Source organism: Crotalus tigris, unplaced genomic scaffold (genome assembly GCF_016545835.1).
Source record: "Crotalus tigris isolate CLP2741 ecotype Arizona unplaced genomic scaffold, ASM1654583v1 scf7180000018073.2002930, whole genome shotgun sequence".
NCBI lineage: Eukaryota > Metazoa > Chordata > Lepidosauria > Squamata > Viperidae > Crotalus > Crotalus tigris.
This window is the reverse complement of record NW_024096808.1, coordinates 999,202-1,021,096: the sequence shown is the minus strand read 5'-3', so window position 1 is coordinate 1,021,096 and position 21,895 is coordinate 999,202. Positions and strand designations below refer to the sequence as shown.

The following is a 21,895-nucleotide window of genomic DNA, read 5'->3' as shown; positions in this document are numbered from 1 at the left end:
AAAGCAGTTTATCTCTACCAAAGGAAATAAGTGTCCCTCCTAAAGAAGGAAGCAAATAAGTGCTACAGAAGGAAATTCAAAATGACCATCCGTATCTTGGATGATTTGACCTAATTTCTTCTAAATTATTCTACAATCTGAATTTAATATTAGGATTAGTCATAAGGGAAGTAAATCTAGTATTCATGGAGATTTTGTATTACAATTAAAAACAACTCAACATATGTTGTTATAGTAAAACAGGAACAATCATAGCAATTTATTTTTCGCTTACCATTTGCAGTTTCTTTTTTTCCTTGCTAGCATTGTTATGTGCTGCTTCAAGAGCAGTATTATGTTTCCATACCAACTCCTCCAAAGCCTTGGAATGAACTTCTTTTAGCTGTGTAGTCTCTCCTTCTAGTTTAACTTGCAATTTCATTAGCTCCTTTTCATAATATTCTTGTTGTGTTTCCCTTGCTTCATTTACTCTCTTTAATTTAAACAATACAACTTAGAATCAAAATCAGATAAATGTATTTTGAAAACCATACAGTATGCTCTTGAGTTCATTACACTTCAGATGCCATTGTGGTTTTGTCCTATGCATGCAATATCTAAGCTATGTCATAGTTTAGATATTAATGATGTGGGAATGATAAGGCAGATCAGATTCTCTCCTTCAGCTGACCTGAACATAGCTCACTTAATATAACAGAACTAGATATGAATCTTTATTACACATTTAAGCAGATTTCAGCTTAAATGAGGATGCAAGCCTTTCGTATTCTATAGTACAAATCTGGCATTTCCCCCTGCCTTTTCCACATATTAATGAAACCTTATTTCTCTCATTTAGTGGAAGATGGTGGTTATTGGCATATTTAGCATCCTTGTTCTCATTAACTGTAACTCCCAAAATATTTCTAACAGCTTGTAGATTAATCAGTTATGCAATAGCAGTTGTATGTTATATCACATATTGAGTATTAAGAAACTGGTAATGAACGCCTTGCGCAACTAATGCTTACAATAATGAAATAGCTTGAATTGTGTAATATGTTGTGCAAGCAGACTTCAAGATACTAGTTCTTATGTACCAAGATAAAAATGGTGTCCTTTCAAGCAATGCAGCTTTTATGCAAGTGAAGTGACGCTTTTGAATATGGAGGCCATTCAAAGAGAGAGAACAAATAGTTTTCATATTTACATAAAATCTACACAATATGAGTTTTCATTTGTAACCCACCCATGAATATTTTACCTTCTCCAGTATAACAAGTTGCTGCCTTTGTCTTTCATCCAGACTTTGTGTTTTACTGTGTAACACATTTCTTTCCTCTTCCAGCTGAGACAATTTCTCCTTTAATCTGGATTTTTCTGATTCCAAATCAGATATTGTGACTTCCTGAGTCATTTGAGTAGCTTGGAGCATTCCAACATGACCTGTAAAAATGAAGCATTAAGTACTTCTGGAATATTAATATTTGTATTTGAATGGCTTCTCATACTGGCCTGGTTCACATTATGTACCAAGCTATAATGTGGCTGGTTTTAACTTACTGGGTTGTGAGAATATAAACCACAGATGATAACTCCAGGTATTGTATGAATCCAGGCATTAATTTATTCAGTGAACAATGGTTATACAGACTTTGGCTTAATCTCACTCATTATGGGGACAAATTTGAAACAGGAGATATTCTGGAATGCCTCACTATAATATCATACAATGTTAGACTTGATTCATTGACCAGAAGTACAATACTAGGCAGGCTGAAATCTGAAGGAAGGTTACTTTGTTCCTTTTTGTACATATTTTCATGGTTTAGCTCCTGATCTCCTACTATGATGCTACTTGTTTCATAGTAAGAGAATTAGTGAATAAAGCTCCTCATAAAAACAGATGTTTTTAAAAAGAATTAATTCTAGTTACAATACCATATTATCTCAGACAAAATTGCAATCAGATACATGTAGAAGCAAAAATATTTCAGTTCACCTTCCATCAGCACTATCCCAACTCCACAAAGTATTTCTATGATGTTATCACATAGACCTTCCATGATTTAAAGTTGAATTGCTTGTCTTAAATTAGACAAGAGCTATATACAGACTGTCTGATTTTTTTTGTACCTTTAAAATGTTTGAATCATATTTATAATATATGGATTTACATCTTTTATTATAGACATTTATTTTTTCTACAATGCTACTATTAAGCAGTTTTTCAAAATACTAATAATCTGAAAGTAACTATATATATTGTGGAAAATATATATATTTTGCTATTACTTGCTAAACAAAATTGTGTTAGCTGGATAGGAGATAGAAATGTTTATCTTTATAATAGACTGCTTATTTATTAGGTTTCCCATATAATGCAAACCAAACTCTGCTCCAAAAATGTTGTAAAAGTAAGGTACTATCAAAAAGACATAGTTCTCTGGTTTGTTATATACCACACTTTTTTAAAAAAATATATCAATGTCTATATAATTGGAAACACATTAAGGCAGGGATGTCAAACTGCAGACCTGCGTCATGCCAAAACTGTACCTACCCCATTGCCGGTAATGGAAAAAAAGTCACGATACGTCGCAACACATCATGTGACGTTGTTTCAAGAGTTTTAGTTTCATTTTTAGAAAAATTGTGTCAAAATGACTTCAATTTTTTTTCAGAATTTAAGTGTAATGAGGCAGCTATCTTAAGCAGCTGATCCTAGGAAACAGTGGTGAGATGCTGAAAGACGGATCTACGGACATTTTGAAGACATTGTGCATTATGCATTATGAATTCCCCTTGTTTCCTCAGTTGGGGTGGAATACAGTGTCTATTTCCAATATCTTCAATTGTCAAAACAAATAAAATAGAGAAATGCCCAATATAACATATTAAGGGTAAAAAGGTAAAGGATCCTTTACTCCAGGCATGTCAGATTCGTGAGTCATGTGACGTCGTGCGACATATTGTGACTTTTCCCCCATTGCTGGCAATGGGGTAGGCGCGGTTTTGTTGTGATGCATCCGGCCTGCAGGCCAGCAGTCTGACATGCCTGCTTTACTCAATTACTTAAGACAAAGGTTGAAAACCTGTGTTCCTTCGCATGTTAATAATACCCATAATCTGCCAGTTCTAGCTTTGTTAGTTGGAACAGATGAGAGCAGTATCCAATACCAATATTAGCTGAGTAATGCGCAGAGCTAATAAAGAACAAAACACTACAGCGTGTGACTGCAGCAAAATTCACAATTAACCTTATAGTTTTTCACATAAGAAGTCAGATGTGGGATAATAATTTGAATGAAACATGGTATATCATTTCATGTACAAAATAACAGGTATCAGAAATCCAAACAGTTTAAAAAAGAGAACTAGGCCATTGTAATAGTCAGATGATAGTATCTACTTAGTATCTGTCATAATTATTTTAGCTGGGATATTTTGTTCAAATGGACTCTTTAAATATTCATTTTTGCATGTTATATTTAAATCAACTACACTTAATTCTTAGTTCTTCATAACACATTTTATAAGTATTTTGTAAAATTCAAACTATAAAATATTTCCAGAAAAACATGAAAAATAATTCAGACCATGCTTCCCCAAATTAGATTAATATTGCCAACATTTCTGTAGGGAGGACATTGGCTAAGTAAGGCTTATGTCATAAGACTGCAATCATCTGCATATTTGCTAGTACTAAGCCTTACTGAATACTGAATCCTACAGATTCTGCTGGATCTGATATTTTGCCTAAGCAATGAAAACAGAGACTGAAACAAATAAAATTATTTCTTAATAAAAATAAGAAATAAAGATACTTTTGTATGAAAAAGTTAGCATTTGTCTTATGCATCAAATGTTATCTAGGAACAAACATTCTAACCACAATAACTTAAAATGGATTATATACAAATAGAAACATACACACATACTAGCTTTTAGCACTAGGTCTGTGGCTTGTTGTTGTAAGCGCTCTCTTGCAGCTGCTAACTCAATTTCAACCTCTTTGTGTTTGCTTAACAATGACATTTCTTCCTCTTTGACATCATCTAGTTGTTTTTGAAGAGCCTAAGAGAACAGAGAAAATTATTAAAACTGTATTGTAAATCTAAAAGTTGAACATAGAGGGATATTATCAATATACAAAACAAATATTCTGTAACTTCCTTGCTTATGTATATTTGCATTCAGTTTGTCAGTTCTGAAATTTCCATAAGTTCTATATGACTTTTGCATAGAAGTCTGTCAAATATATGCCTACACTTTCACTTTTAGTAACAAAGATATTCTGGTAAATGTGCATTACTTATATTATTCACAATAGTACATAATTATCTGTGATTAATTAGTGAAAAATGAGTGCATATGTACTACATAGTGAACTGGACCTAAGAACTATGATTAAAAGTAAAACATTTAATAGCACTATTCTGCATCAAATTGAAAAAATACATGAAATGTTATGTCAATTCTAAAGCAGTTGCTATGTTTAACATTAGGCCAGAGATAATGCAAGATTTTATTTAAATGTTTATTCAAATAGAAAAAAACCTGGATTTATTTCATTTTTATGATATTGCCGTTTAGAGGAATATTTTCTTCAAATCTGGGCTGTATTTTAGTCATAAAAACCTGTATGAGGGCCATTTAAAATAAAATATTGTGTGGAATATGATAAATGTCCCTCCACTAGCAAACTAATTTCATATGCAAAAGAAGGGAAAAAAATTTCAACAGTTTTCTACCTTTCTGTGTAGCCCTACTACAATCTCTTACCCAGAATAATCTCATCCAATGCAAAGCAGATAGATACAAAGGGAGGATAAATTGCTGAAAATACAGCAATTTTATTCTTCTACTGACAGAATAGAAAGCTGTATTATACTTTGTAATTGCAATATTATAAAATTTTATAATTTTATCATTATATTATAAAAGAAATACACTGAAAAGAGTAAATTATAAAAAGATTAGTTAATATCAAAATTCCAAAAGCTGTTGGATAAATCAAATAGGTTCATTAAAAGAGAATTCTTTAAAACAGAATTTCACAGTCTTTGTGAAGTGTCAAAAAGGCCTCATATAATATAGTTACTAAGTAATGATATATTAAAAAAAATGCTAAGGATATTTTGACAAGTCATACTAAATATTCCAATAATATTGTAGATAGGTTAGCATTTTGCCCTAAGGAAAAACTCATTTAAAATGTGAAATAAATGTTAATTAGAATAGATATTAATTTCCATTAAAAATGAAAATCTATTAAAAGAACCCATGGCAATTTAAAATGCAGCTTAGAAGCAAGATTGAAACCAATGAATAAATATGTTACTGATTACAAATCAGAATTATATACTGTTTTGATCATCTCTTCAGGCTGTGTTAGATGACAACAAGGTAAAACTTGTAAGTGTTTAAAATGCAAGATGAGAGTGAAAACACCATTGGGCAAAAATTAACATTTAGTACAATATTCTTTCCTACATTTCCAAGTACAAAATACTTAAAATTACTCAATATTGTAGAAAGAAAATCAAATGAATTATGCAGATAAATAGCAATAGAACTTAGACTTATATACTGCCTCATAATGCTTTACACACACACTGGCTGGTTTACAAAGTCAGCATATTGTCCCTAACAATCTGAGTCCTCATTTTACCAACCTCAAAAGGACGTAAGGATTGAGCCCCGTCAGATTAAAACTCCAGGTTGTGGGTAGAGTTTGCCCGCAATACTGCATTCTAATCACTGCACTATCAGAACTCCTTATTTTAAAATAAACTATACAGGAAATACTTGACTACGACCATTCGTTTAACAATAGTTCAGAATTACAATGGTCTTGGAAAAAGTGACCTACAACCTGTCCTAGAAGTTATGACCACCCCATCCCTGTGGTCATGTGATCACAATTCAGGTGCTTGGCAACCATGTAGCATTTACGATGGTTGCAGGTTGTGCTGTCATGTGATCACAATTTGCAATCTTCCCAACCTGGTTCCAACAAGCAAAGTCAATTGCTAAAGTTGGATTTACTTACTTGACTATGTGACACAAAGAATCAGAGCCATGCATTAAATTGCAGTTCAACCTTTATTGCTCAAGGCTACACACAAGAATCTAGCTAACAAAATTCAACACTAAACGGGCACCAGATAACAACCAGCACCAGATAACAATCAATGACTTCAAGGGGGACTGAACTTAGGCTGTTTGTGGGAACATAATGACTCTAGGAGGATGATTCGTTTAACTCCATCCCCCAGCTCTGCCTGCTCTTCTCCTACTATGATTCACTTAACCACCAAGTGATTCATTAATTACCATAGTAGTTTGATTCACTTAATAACTGTGATAAAAATGGTCATAAAATCAGGTCTGGACACATAATGACTCTCTTTATGACTGCACCAATTTATGACATAATTTCCAAACCCAAATCTGGTTGTAAGTTGAACACTACCTTTATTCACATTCTATATCATAGCAGTAACAATGCAAACAGGCACAGAGACCACTCAAAGGATCTCAGTTATGGGTGAATTATAGTTAGGGAATCTGTATGTGCTGGAATTTCAAGTAGCTATTTATTTCTTTATAGCCTATATTTTCCCTAGGCGTCAGGTCCAAACAACCAAGGGTTACTTCTAAGTAGTTTCTTTATTATTGCTTGCCTAAAAACAAATTCTTGCCAGATGAAAACAACTATCTGCAATAACCAAAACATACTCCATGAATTACCAGGGAAGGTCTGACCTTGCTCTCTTCCTACCTACCAGACATTCCAAATTCTGCTGTCTCTTTGCCCTCTGGGAAAGAGCTCTTGCCTCCTGTGACTCCTGACTACACTTCTACATTTCAGGGCAATATACAGGGGATTTTATTCTGTAAGCAAGTTGTCTGCCAGGGAATGACAGGCTAAAATCACTCAGTAATTCTTAAAATGTGAGGAAATATTAGTAACTGAGCTACAGGAAATAGAAATGCATTTAATGATGTAATTAATATATACTAGGGCTGTGTAGGGCTTTAGATTTGAAGGCAAACGGGTATCCTGGAATATGCATGGTCCTCATTTAGATCTGTCTGCAACTCTTAAGTGAAATGCATCATTTTCCAGGATTCTGCAGCTACAGCCAGTTGCTTTAAAAAGTTGCAGAAAGATAGGTAATGTAAAAAATAAGCAATATGAATCTCTAAAAACAGAATTTTTAATTTAGGGATAGGAAAAGAATAAAAAGTGATATTCAATATTATTGGTACAAAATAGTTAATAAAGATAAATTATTCCTCCCCTTTGTGGCCATTTGTGCAAACATACGTATTTTCAAGGTATACAATGTAAACCTATTGTAAACCAAAGAAATTAAAGGTATGAAATAAGAAAAAGGAGAGCAAATATAGCTAAAACTAGTACATATCTTTACTATACTATTCCATATCTTTCTCTCCTTGCAAACCATTCTTGCTTTTTACCTTGATTTTACACTGCCTAATACTCTGCGCTTTGTTCTATAACTTATCCTTTTTTCAGAATTTCATCTCCATCCAGCCATGACTTTTTCAGTTTTCCTCTATTTCTAATTTCTTTCCTCATCAGCCAGTGTGATTGTGGGATAGTGCTAGGGAGACCCATATTCAAACTAGGGAGACCCATCTTCAAACATAGCAGGCCTGACTTTTGGTAATTCAATGTCTATTTCTACTGCATCCAAATTATTTTTATACTTTTCCTGACACACTTAGCTCTTTCTACAATATAACAAAGTGGGGTGTTTGCATACTATTATATGCAGTCATCTTCACTTCTTTCAACATTAACATATATTATTTTCAGAAGAGAAAAAACACTACCCATGGTTTCAAACTAGCATTTGCATGTAAAATTTCTCCATCTTTACTAAATATTCTACCAAATATATATATATATATATTCATCCACTTGATATATTTTTATTTATATACAATTCACTATAGCTCTTTTTGTCCTATCAAATATAACATCCTTGGTCTTTGATATACTGATTTTTACATGCATGCTATTTATTGCATTAAAAAATCTAAATGCTTTTTAGATTTCAACCAATTCACTGCATCATATGCTTTCTCTAAATCAACAAATGTACATAAACTTTCTCTTATTCATGCATTTTTTTGTATCTTTCTAAAGAGCAAAAATCTAGTCTACACACATTGCCTACACATTACATTAATCTACATATCCTACACACAGTACTTCACAGCTTTTACCCATTGTCACATTTTATAACTTTCAATCATAATTCTTCCAAGCATCTTTCCAGTTAGCCTTAATAAAATTTGCTGTTTTCCTTTGTATTAGTGAACTATGAACAGCCTTCCTCCAATTGTCAGGTACAGATAAAAACTTCACATCTTTAGAAAAATCACAGTCATTCCATAAACACAACATATCGATATTGTAACTTTTATCCAATTCAGTATTTAGTGGTTTTTATTTAGTAAGCATTTTCAGTTCCATTCTTCAACATGCCATTATTATTTCCATTAAGAATATCTATTCCAAGAAAAATTAGGAAAAGATATGGACAATACAATTACAACCTTAATTTTAACAATAAAATAATATTTTGATCTGGGCAAATGTGCATATGTATGTGTACATATAAATACACTAACATTTCAACTTTCCATCAGAGAAGATGCCCATGTAAGAAGACTTGAGCACATAAAGGAAAATGTGAAATATACAGTACATGCAATAAATAATAATAATTACATAAAAGTTCCAGATATAGTGAGGGAAAATCTACTCCTTCACTTAGATTAGAGAAATAAGACTTTCCCCACTTGCTTTCTTCTACTGCAGCCTCTTAAGCCACTCCTTTAGCTCAGTAGATGTTATAAAACAGAACAGAATGTTTATTGGCTCCTGCAGGGAAGGGAAAGGATTTTAGAACCAAAATTGCTTCCGCAATGAGCTCTAAAAAATCTAAGCCATTAATTTTAACAGAACACTATTGGCCTTCACTATTAGAAGAAAAGCTGCTGCAGTTTTATACAGAAAAGCAAACTTTATCACAGCTCTAAATAAAATAGGAAGAAATTACTTGGTCGTCAATCTATTGCAGGTAAACTAATCTGATTTACACCCAGCTGAGCAACTTGAAATTTCATCAACCTCATTCTATTACAACTGTATTTATTTATTGTTAAAGAAATAGCATAAGAATAATCATCTCACCTGTACACTGTTTTCTGAGGTACTTAGAGCCACCTGAAGCTTCTGGCATTTTTCTCGAAGAGCCCCTGCTTCATCCTGAGCCATCTGCAACTCAGTTTTAAGCTTCCCCAGATTTTTTCGTATAACTGATTCTTGACTCTGAAATTCCTTTTTTAGTTCTACTTCCTTTTCTTTGCAGGATTTCAGGCTTTCAGCTGTAAACAGTTGTGATCTTTTCATAGTATCAAGTTCATGTTCATAGAAAGATTGAGCTTTGCTGAGTTTACCTTCGTACTCCTCAATAAGTTTTTTTCTTTCTATTCTTAGCTCTTCTATTTTAGCATTCAACTGTTCCACATCCTGCCTATGCAATTCTTCTATTTTTTCCTGACCTTTGCTTAAAGTAACATTTTGATTTTGATGTGTCTTCGTAAGTTCTTGGACCTCAAGTCTATGTGCAGCTTTCAGCTCTTCCAGAGCTGAACGTTTATCTTTCTCAAATTGTAACTGCAGTTGTATAAAACTTCGTAATCTTTCCTCAAATTTCTTTCTAATTTCTTCCACTTCACGTGACATAGTTACAACACGCTGGACATGCTGAGCTTCTGCACAGAGTTGCATATCCTCAACTCTGTCCTTATAAGCCTCAAATTCAGTTAAGGCTTGATGCTTCATCTTTTTGTGATCTTCTAAAGACTCTTCTAAGACCTGGATTTTTCTTTTTAGATCCATTTCTTCAGAAACTTTACCCTTATATTGCAAAATTTTTTCTCTGGTTTCTGCAAGAATTTGTTGAATTTCTTCTTCGTGAGCATCCTTGAGAGCTTGCATAGCAGCTTCATGTTCATCATTTTTTGTGTTCAAAGCATATATTACCTGTATATATGAATATATAAAAATATATATTTTCTTATAAATTATTTCAAAACAATACAATATGAGAAACTGTATGGTGAAGTTCAGAATAACACAAAAATATATTAATATACAACAAGATTAATGGCTATTTTCTAATTAAAATATCATGGGCAGCAAAATTAACTACGTTAAAATGTAATATATTAAATATGTGGTATTGTTTCCTAAGTCTGTGTTCTACATTGAGAAAGCACCTTTAAGCCTATCTATGTACTTGAACTAGAAAGCAAACACACAAAAAAAAGCATTCTCCATAGATCAGGTCTGGGACAGAGACTGGCCAGAAGTCAAGACCGAGACTTCTCTATGATGCAAATCCTATGAACTACCTAAGGAGAAAACTAACAATTGAACATTATATATTTATCTTTTTATCTGGCCATCTGATTTCCAAATGACACTGAAGGACCTGCAACTAAGAACTAATATATACCAAAAAGCATATAAAAGATATAACAGACTGGAAGAGCAATGTATCCAAAGCAAAACCAAAATAAAACAAACAGGCAAAGAAAGAAAAGACAATCACCTTGTCTCCCAACATCTGGGAGAACAAGGATTTGAATAGTTTCCTTGAACAACATAATGGGAAAGGGGAGCCACACAGATCCCTGGGGAGGGGGTGTTATTCCATAGAGTGGGAACTGTAACTGTGTTGGTGTATGTTCTGAGTTCCACAAAATGTTATTTAATTGACAGGACTTGAGAGCATCTATCTTGCTAGACTGTACAAGTGGGCAGGGATGACTGGAACTAGGTGGTTCCAGGCCCTAGGGGCTTCAAAGGTGATAACCACTATCTTGAATTTCACCCAGGAGCCGAAAAATGTAGCCACTCAATCTTGTAAGGATTGATGACAAATCTGCTCCTGCATTTCTCCTCTGACAATATATAATCATACCAACCTAATAAAATACTTGATTTCTCGGTCTTCAGAGGCATCAATTACCATGTTTATTACATCTCATCCTTCTGCCACAAGGCTTCAGATAATTTAATATTATAACAGATGATATAAGTTAACTTATAGAATACTGCAGCAACTTGCCTAGAACATTCAGTGTACTTCCTGCAGGAGAATAACATAACTCAAGAGGGCCACTTGCACTTTACAGCTCAAACAGCCACTCCCCCATTCCTCAAGGTTGTGTAAAATTGGTAAATCCAGTGGAAGGACTGGTGTTTATTAGTCCTGTTAGTCTCTCATCAGTGATGTTTCTAGATCTTCATCACATTTGAATTCATATTAAGAAAATTATGAGAGAGAATGAATGAAAAAGCAATTTAAATGGGGAACAGTGGAGTAAAGGGGTATGTGCCCAAATACCCATATCTGACATCGTGGTTTATTTTTTTTTAAATCGGAAAAATGAATCATATTGTAGATATGCATCGCAATATCCGCAGATGAAAATACATAGTGAAAATCTATTTTAACAGACTTAATAACCCTAATTGGGATTGGCAAATCTACTATTAAGCCAAAGTGGTCACTAAGCGGGAAACCACACAATGATGATTGTATTTTTTGGTTGGAAAGAGACAAGACTAGTTAATTTATAATTAAGGTCTGTGAGTTATAGAATCAAACTATAATACTGAGGTTCTCTTGCATAAAAAGATTTTCTCCTTTCTTACACACTGCAGTGAGTATGGGGTCTGCTGCCTATTTATATGCATTAATCTACCTTACCAGTTTTGGTGGGGATATAGTTTCCTCCATGGTGGTTTTCACGTTCCTATTTTCTGCTTGACTGTTTATCAGGTGCTAATCTCAGCTTATCTGAATGTTAGTTGCTGAAGGAGATGTGTACTAGTCTTTTTGTTTTCTTCCTAGATTTTGTTATTGTCTCTTTTGAATAATGTGTAAAGGTAAAGATCTCCTCTGTCCAATCATGTCCAACTCTAGGGGGGGGTGCTCATCCCCATTTCCAAAGACATTTCCCTGGCAATGTGGCCAGCATGACTATACACCAAGGTGCACAGAACGCTGTTATCTTCCCACCAAAGTGGTACCTATTTATCTGCTCACATTTGCATGCTTTTGAACTGCTAGGTGGGCAGGAGCTGGAGCAGGTAACAGGAGCTCACCCCATTGTTCAGCACTCGAAACCCAGTCTTTAACCGCTGAAACATCAATCCCCCCCCATGATGTGAATAGTATGTAAATGTGCCTTATGTCTATGTAGCTATTAATGGTTGATTTGTCTGAATGCCAAGCTTCTGGGAATTCTCTAGCATTTTTGGATTTGGCTTGATCTAAGATGCTAATAATTTCCCACTTGAAACTATAGTAGAACATGTCCAAGTTATATTAAGATTTTTATATTGCTCTGTTAGTTTTATATTCCTTTATGCTTCTGCTTGCTTGCATACAACAAGAAAATGAAATCCAAAATTAAATGCAGAGTGATTTCATATATTTCTGAAATATCTATACCTACATATTTATATCTATATCTATAGGTAGTCTTCAATTAACAGTCATTGGCTTAGTGACTGTTCAAAGTTACAACAGCACTGAAAAAAGGGACATGACTTTTGCAGCTTCCCCATGCTCACATGATCAAAATTCGGACACTTGGCAACTGGCATGTATTGATAATGGTTGCAATGTCCCAGGGTCATGCAATCATTTTTGTGGCTTTCTGACAAGCAAAGTCAATGAGGAAGCCAGATTCACTTAACAAGCATGTTTACTCACTTAATAACTGTCTTGCTTATCAATGGAAATTTTGAGCTCAGTTGTGGTCATAAGTCAAGGACTACCTGTATTTATATCTATATCTAGCTAATAACAAGCAATATATATTTCTCATTATTTCTTTAAAAATATTTTAGTCCAATAATGTCAACCACTATGAGCTGGCAAGCTTAAAAAATAAGAACTACATGGATTCTGTTCTTTTTTCCAGGTAGGTAATCTAACAGAATTGTGAAGGCTACAGAAGAAATTCAGCCACGTAACATATATACATAAAGCAGAACTATTCTCAATTTCTTTTCCATTCCGCCCCCCACCGTATCATGGGCCTATTTTCTCCTTACTATCTCATCACTGCCAAGTATTCCATCAAAAATAAAAATACACTGAGAAAATATTCTAACTGCATTTTAAAGGCATTTAGAACTATTTCTGTCTCTCAACTTTTAATTGGCGAAGGGTGGAATAAATTCAAAGCTACTGTAAATGAAGATTAGAATAGCAATTAAAGCATCCTATGAAAGATATGATGAAAAAAGGAGGACATTGAGTGATATTTTAAAAAAATAATAAGTGCTAACCTGAACCAAAAATAATTATAACAGCAATGACTAATGTTAGCATTTCACCCATCAATGTAAACACTCTCCACTCACAAGAACACTTTTCTCTCACATACACACAAGGCACTAAAGACTTGACTGTTCCCTCAGGCATTTGGATCTTGAGGTTAAGCAAATTCTGCCGGTTGACTAATTTTATTGGTGTTTTTCTTCTGTTTCTAAACTTTACTTATTTATGGTCAATGATCAGCAAAGTAGTTACAACACTAAATAAAACATCTAAAAGCAGGTTCAAATGAAATGAAAAGAATAAAACCCTAAAGACCTGCCAGTTAAAATTTACATGTAAGAAAATAAGCAAAGCAAAGCAAAACAAAACAGATTGTAACAATACATTTAAAATAAAGATTATAGGAATATTTTCATTATATCTTTCTAAGGTTTAGATATCTTAAGCCTTCTAAATGCACTAACTTCCAATAAAGACTTTGGAATTCTATGATAGTGGGGTTCAAATCTGAGAGTGGAACTCAACTACCTCTGCCTGATTAGAAACTTAATCTCTACAAGAAGGAGTTATGGGTATATTAGTGTATAGGTACTCATAAAAGCAATGGTGCCCTTTATTTACTCATGCATTGGTCACTTCATTATTGGATTATTGCAATGTGTTCTACATGGGATTGCTCTCAAAGACCACACAGAATCTACAGATGGTTCAAAGAGGTGCAAGCAGTAAGGGTTGCCTCTTGGTGTGGGCATGTTTTACCATTTATGTGTGAGCTGAATAGTTGCCAGTTGGCTTCTGAGTGCAGTTGAAGGTGCTGGTTATTACCTGTAAAGCCCTGTATGGCATAGGACCTGGAAAATGGGAGACCACTTGTTCCTATTTGTCTTGCAATCCTAGTACATTCCAGCAAAGTAGGTGCTCTTCCATTAAATATTTCCATCTTGTAGGACCTAGGAAGTGTGCCTTATATGTTGCAGCCCCCTCCCTCTGAAATAGCATCTCTTCAGAGAGAAGGATGGTGCCATATCTCCTAGGGTTCCAAAATGTTTGTAAAACAGGTTTTGGTCCCAGTCCTGGAGTTAAGGTTTGCTATTTGTATAATGCCCCCTATTTGCTTTATGGATTTTGTTATTATAACATTTGAGTCTGGGCTGCCTATTCATCTTAGCTTTTCTGTTTCATTTTTAGTATTGTGTGCCACCCACAGTTGGGTGGCCAATAAATTTAATATTCATTACGGCCACCTGGTAATTTCTCTCACAAAATGACTTTTATTTCCCTTTGTAAATTGGGAACATTCCTTTCAATCTTGGACATTTGTGATGTAGATTATTATTTATTATTTTGGTTTTAACTTTTTGTATGCCTCCCAGAGTCATTGCTATGAGATTGGTAACCATCTTCTAAATCATTCAAATAAAGGAATAAAGGATAAACAACATTTGTTTCTTTCTCTGCACCCTCAATTAATACATTAGGTGGGATGTTTAGGGTTTTTTTTTCTAGCAGGTAATCAGTTGCCTTACAATAGACTTAAAATTTGCACCTGTAGTTGCCAAGAAAAGGAAAAAAGCCTTGGAATTTTGCCCTAGAATCATCAGATTGTTCTGCCCCCTTATTTCCTTTCTGCCCAAGCTATTCTGCCTCAATAATAAGCAGACTCCCTGGACACCAGCCAGGTCAGTATTATACCTGCACATGCTCTTCTGTTTCCAAATCTGATGCCATGAAAAGTCAGGAGAGTAGAGATACCATATCTGGGCTGTAAAAATCCAGACAACCAAAAGAGGGAAGCAAAGAGATAAGAAAGCTTCAATTAATAGCTGCCATCTATTAGTTACTCAGATTTCCTGCAGTCCAGAAATTGTTAATCTTATTTGGTGGTGGTGCGGGGTGCTTTCGAGTCACTTTATGATTCCTGGTGACTTTCTGGACTAATCTCTGCAGTGGGCAAGGCTTTTTGGCATTGCACTCTTTCAAAACCTGAGCTAGAGTGACCCAGCTGGTTTTGTGCCTAAGGCAGGACTAGAACTCACAGTCTCCCAGTTTCTAACTGACATCTTAAACTACTATACCAAACTGGCTGTCATATGCTGTATAGTAGAGGAAACAAAACACAACAGACAAAGAAAAAAGAGTAAAATATGCGAAGGGTGGAAATACACAAAAAAATCTGGACCATTCACCACAGTTTTGGTCATCTGACCATCTTATGAAGGATTCTGGATTTTTTTTGTATACACTAAGCCATGGAACCTAAATTGGATTAAAGATATGTATCATTAGTGAGGTCCTGCAGCTTCTTCTATTCTTCTGTTCCTAGAAAAAGCTTAATCCTATCTTATGTAGCATGAAGTAAACCAAATGAGTACCTAAACTGACTCCCAGCAGCATCTGGTGATAGTGTAAAGATAATTAGACAAGATTCAATTAGAATATGTGCTGCCTAAAGGTGCTAGACACAGTATACCCAGGGCTCACATAGCACAGGCTTCTTTATAACTTTTCATCAAATTCAGGACAATAAATGGAATAAATACGAAGTGTCAGAAACTCAGCTTGAATATTGGAATGTTTTTAGCATTATGACCATGCTTTCAAAGGGAATTTTTAATAACCATAAAATATTTACTGGTAATGGGTAGTCCTTGACTTACAATCATTTGTTTAGTGAAAGTTTAAGGTTATAACAGCACTGAAAAAAGTGACTTATGACTATTTTCCACACTTGCAAATGTTGCAGTATCCCCATAGTCACATGATCAAAATTTGGATGCTTGGCAACAGCATATATTTAGGACAATGGTAATATCTTGGGGTCATCACCTTTTGCGATCTTCTGACAACGGCAGGGATTCACTTAACTGTGGCAAGAAAGGTCTTAAAATGGGACAAAACTCATTTAACAACTGTCTTTCTTAGAAATGGAAATTTTGAGCTCAGTTATGGTCATAAGTTGAGGACTACCTATAGTCATTGACTTACAATAAGCCACCTGGCAACCATTCAAAGTTAGGACCAATTTGAAAAAGGGGTTCCAACAGTTGGATCCCCCCACAACGATCACACGACTACACTTCAGACAATTGGTAACATCACTGCATCATTTGCAGTGCCCTGGGCTTACATGACCATGGTTTATAACAGTTTTGCTTAACAGGGGCGCTTATTTTTTGGCAAAACTGTATCCATAGTGAGCAGTGGATTCATTTAATGACTGTGGCGATCACTTAATGACTGTGGTGTTTGCATTTTCAATTATGGCATTTGCTTAACTGTTGCATAAAAAAACCCAGGTTGATCACATGACCAATCTGTTTTATGACTGTTACAACTTTTAACAATAATGGCCAGGCTCCATTATGGTTGTAACTTCAGAACTACCTGTCTTAGTGGTTTAAATAACTGATATGGCATATTTTTCACTGGGCATATCAAATTTTCCTCATCACACATTCAATACATTTTGCTTTCTAACAACTATTTTAAAAAGTTGTTCAAGAATTTCCACATTATATGGAACTTAAACTATGAAATTCATATTATATAGACATCATATTATGTTATATCTGAATATAGCAAGAATAATTTCATCCAGTATTCAATATGAAACCAGAGCTGGTCAGCTGCTTTGGAGAAATATTTATGTACGATTTAAAAGTATTCTTCATTCATTCTTAGTCCTAGGAGTTACATTTGGAGCCATATTATTTTTGAATCTGACATCTCATGTAAGTGTATAAGGGTTTGTGAATGGTACTGTGCTTGCATTAAGAGTATAAATCGATGAAGTCCAATAGTAAATCAAATTCAAAGCAATCATCTGCCTCTTGAATAAACACTGGACATTTCTTATACAAACAGAAGTAAAAATCATATTTATAAAACAGATTCAACCATTTAAATCAGTGGTTCTCAACCTTTTTAATGCCGCGACCCCCAACCGGTCGTACGTCAAGGACTACCCAACCGGTCGTAAGTCGAGGACTACCCAACCGGTCGTAAGTCGAGGACTTTCCCTGCCTGGGAGTGCCGTGCATGCATGGTGCCTCCCCCTGCGCCGGCCGAGGCGTAGCTGGCAAGCGGCAGAGACGGTGCAGGCCGACCACCGGCTGGGCCACCAGCTGGCCCAGCCCAAGGGAGGTAAGGCACCCGCCGGGCCCCACGCATGCCAGCCTCCCACCTCTGGCCCTCTTTTACTTAAATTTTTAGTAGTTGCTCAGCAGGGAGGGGTGGAAGCTTCCAGACAGCTCGCGTTCACTGCAGACAACTTGCAGCACCGTTTGCAGACTGGGATTTTTGGCGGGCTCAGCAGGGCAGAGACAGCCTGGACAATTCCTATTGGCTTTTGAAAGCCAATAGAATTAGACTCTATTCAAAAGAGTCTATTCTATTGGCTTTCAAAAGCCAATAGAATAAAAGGGAGTAGCACAGCTAAGGAAAAGGGGGAAAAAATGGCAGACTGCATTGTTTGATGACCCTCGTGAAATGGTCGTTCGACCCCAAATGCGGTCCCAACCCACAGGTTGAGAACCACTGATTTAAATTATCATTAACCCTTCTACCCCTAAAGTGTAATTCAAACATGCTTCATAAAAACAATGCTGAAATTAACATACCAAGCTTGTTATAAAGTGAGCAATATTTGTATACATCAGGCTTCTGGAATCTAGTGCCTCCAGATATGTTGGGAATTAAATATATGGTTGAATTATCTACTGATTATAGCAGCTATAGTTGAACACATCTGAAGACACCAGGTTTGGGAAGGAAGTGTACATTAGTTGAGCTTGATTAATATACATTTTAACTTTACCAAGCCTATCAAACTGTGGTTGGATTATAAAAGCAATTTATATTCTTGAAAAACATTTTTGCAAACTGTCAAGGCATGTCTATTTATACACAGTATATGCAGTCTCCTATAACGTGTATAGGAAATAAATACATAAATCTTGCATTTATAACCAGAAATGTGATTCCTGGAATATATTGCTTGAGATTCTCTGATGACACTTGTTCCAAATTACATCTAAATGACAGGCTGCATGAAACTCTATCAGGGTGAATGCCTTTTTATAATAGATTATGATTATGAAACAATCCCCGAAGAGAATTTTGTAATTCCTTTCTAAAAGTAAACCTACTTATTTTAATATTGAAAACTGCCAAGATTTGCATGAATAGCAGTTCTGAAACAAATCAATAGTTCTTAGGCATTTATAAGGCTCAACTATAAAATTCTTGAATCCTTATAAAAAACAAGGTACAACAGAAGTTAAACAAGTTATTGAAAATGAAAGCATATTTAGGTGACAATATAAAAGCAACAATTAAAATATATGCAATTATTCACCATTGGCTATCAGGGATACAAACATACCATCCATTTGTACATTTTGTCAAATCTCCCTATGTTCAATGGAGTTTATCACTGTGAGTATATCTTAGATTGCAACTTTCACTCCTCCACTTAGGAGAAAGAAACAGCATCACAGAGAAGAACATGCCTTCTACAAGGATCCACTGATAAATGACAGAATAGTCACTGTGCAATAAACCCGTCAAAAATTGTTTTGCTCTGAAACGTTGATATTCCGCCAAATGATAATTATTCTTTTAACCCATGCAAAGTTTGAAATGCAGAGTTTCAAAATACATACAAAAACAAGTAATAGGAGTGAGCCAAAGAAACATTTGAGGAAAAGACTTGGGGGGATGTGTGTGTGTGTGGGTGCTCTCCTACCTTGGTTAGCTGAGCTATTTTCTTGCTCATTTTGAGATGGAGATCCTGGTTGTATTCCATGCCGAAATGGGAGGACATCGCTGAGGAAGACGAGCCGGTGTTGAATTTCCCAGTGCTGGTCGAAGAACTGCCGCTGTAATAGTGCTGCTGCCAGCTCATCCCTGGTGTCGCCATCTTCCCCAGCAAAAGAGACCCCGTTAACGGATCTGCCAGGCACCAGGGGAGGAAGAGGATAGCGAGGATGAAAAGCAAATGTAGGGAAAGGGAGGGAGGATTGAGACAGGGAACTACCGCTCTGGGCAAGAGAGGGAAGGTGCCAAAAAGAAAGCGGGGAGGTAAAAATTCCTCATCCCCTTTTTTTTTCAGGGACGCGCGCGCGCGCAAACACACGCACACAAAAAGCCAGCCCCTGGCCCTCGCTGTCTTCTCTTTCGGGCCTTAAGTGGTCATTTTGGCCTTTTCTGCACCACTGTCTTATTCGGCTGGGAGGAGAGAAAGGGGGGGGGGAAACAAGGGCCCTACAGTCTCTCCTCCCCCGTTTCGCCCTGGTGAGAGAGGCGGGTATTTGGAGAGAAAGAAAATTATCCCCAAAGTGTGAGCTTCTCCGTTCAATGGATGTATTAAAAAATAGCCTCCTGCAGACCCCTCCCCCCTCCGGGAAGCCCCGGCAGTCCCTTCCCTTTCTCCCGTCGAGAGATGGCGGGGAAGGAGGTGTGTGTGGGGGGAAAGGTGGTCCCCGCTCTTCCTTCACCGGAGCATCGCTCCCCGCGGGACTTTTTTTTAACACCCGCGGAAGGAGAAGGACCCCGAGCAGAGCTCTTTCCTGCAGCCGGCCTGCGCTTCCAGGGCTCCTCTCTCTTTTCGACGCAAAGTTTAAAAAAAAAACACACACAAAACAGAAGGAGCCGCGGCAAGCTCGCGCTCCAGACCCACCGTCGCCAACCGACGGTTACCAGGGTCCCACCAAACTGTTTACACCTTGCGGGTAACGTCATTTCCGGCTCTGTCGGCCTCTCGTCTCCGCCCCCTTTCAGAACCTCGGAAAGAGGCTTTAAAAAAAAAAAAAAAAAAAAAAAGAGTCGCTCGCAGGGATGGAACGCTTTGCGTGCCCGTCAGGTTGTGGATACATCCACGCTAAGGTTGGGGTGGGGGGTGGGGAAGGGAGTAAGGAATCCCTCTGGGTCTTCTGTGGATGTCACTCTAGAATCTGCCGCTCCCTCCTCTCCTCCTGGCGTCAGGCCTAAAGAGCAGTCAGCTTTGTTTCCTGGGCTGCAATCAACAATGACAGATGTAACTAGGCTCAGACTACTCTGGTCTCCACAAACAGCAATCGCCAAGAAAGACAATCTCTCTCTCTCTCTTTCTCCCTTCCATCCCTCAGGCTTTTTTTACTTGGCTCTTGCTGCTTTGGAAGAGGTGTACTACACACCCTTCTCGGATCTGCTCTCTGCTAGGTTGTGCAAGTTGGAGCATGAATGAAACACCTGGGTTTGAATGGCTACATGGGCAACTTTGTTTATTAGATTGAAAAGGCTGTCCAACTCAACACTGATTTTGGGAAGCATGCTGATTAAAAATAGATGCATTGCTTAAGAATAAAAAAAAATAGTAAACATGAATATGTGAAGGACACACTGCACTCCAGATGGGCATGGCCTAATTGGTCTCATAATTTGGGGAAAATAATAGGTCAGCGATTGTTTAAAAGCTTGCAGGATTGGAGCAGTCTGAATCTCCAGGGGGATGCTACTCTAAAAACAGGCACTGTGGCAGAGAAGGTGCACTTCCTAATGCCATCAAATGACATTGCTTAATGGATGGGACACAAGGCAACTTTGCTATGTCAGATCTTATGAGCGAGGCAGAAATGATGGGACTGAAGCATTCCAAGGCATAGATATTGTATATCTGAGTAAGGGCTTTATATTTCGTAAACTGCATCTTGAATTGTTTATGGAAGCTCACTGATAACCAGTGCACCTCACACAGCAGAAATGTTCCCTGGGTGTACTGAGGTGAGCCCAGAATTGCTTATACCTTTGTGTTCTGGATCAGCTGTAGCTTCCTTGTGGTCTCAAAAACAGTCCCAGGTAGAGCACATTACAAAGTGACCCAGACCTGAATGACCATGAGACTCCTGGTCCAAGAAAGGACATATTTAGCACACCAGATGAATCTGTGAGAAAGCCCTTCCAGCTAAATTGCCACCTGGTCTTCAAGCAAGGTGTGATGGATTGTGGCTATGAAGGGGGAAGTGTTGTGATGAGCTGCAGTGAAAAGACAGTTTTCCAAGAAGGAGGGTGCACATTCCAAGGAGATGGATGAGACAAGAGACAATACAGTCCAAGGCTGGATTGGAGACAGAGGAAGAGGTTTAGGATAGCTGCTCCCTAGAGTCTATATCTGTCAAGATTAGATTAGTATAGATTTAGTCTGACAAGATTCTGTCTTTATAATATAAACAAATAAAGAACTGGATTGTTCTGTGTTGTTCTTGGGCTGGGCCTGTCACAAGAGCTGAGAACCCCCAAACTGTACACATATTCTTTAAAAGGTTGTGCCACTTCATTCAAAATAATAGACAGAGAATTGTAGCATCAGACGAACCATGCATCCCTAGTTCTTTAGTCTTATCAGAGTTAAGTTTAAGCTTGCTTTTCCCCATTCAGATCTGAAGAGCCTTCAAGTACTGGGACAAGACCTCCACAACATTACTGGAGTGACCAGATACTTGGTTAAGTATCTTCATCATACTGAT

At 36.6% G+C, this 21,895-nt stretch overlaps 1 protein-coding gene across 10 annotated transcripts in view; it reads right to left on the bottom strand.

Moving 5' to 3' along the window:
* Nucleotides 1-20,199, bottom strand: part of FAM184A (family with sequence similarity 184 member A) — a 52,120-nt gene extending 31,921 nt beyond the window's left edge. For 5 of the 10 annotated variants that reach the window (XM_039347429.1, XM_039347423.1, XM_039347426.1 and 2 more), the window contains exons 1-5: nt 19,138-20,058; nt 9,218-10,072; nt 3,921-4,056; nt 1,244-1,425; nt 275-472 (exon numbers count right to left, since the gene is read on the bottom strand). In XM_039347429.1, coding sequence (XP_039203363.1) covers nt 275-472; nt 1,244-1,425; nt 3,921-4,056; nt 9,218-10,072; nt 19,138-19,311 — 1,545 coding nt within the window. In that variant the 5' untranslated portion in view covers nt 19,312-20,058. The other 5 variants (XR_005557196.1, XR_005557195.1, XM_039347425.1 and 2 more) reach the window with 2 other exon arrangements.
* Between the last annotated feature and the right edge of the window lie 1,696 nt (nt 20,200-21,895).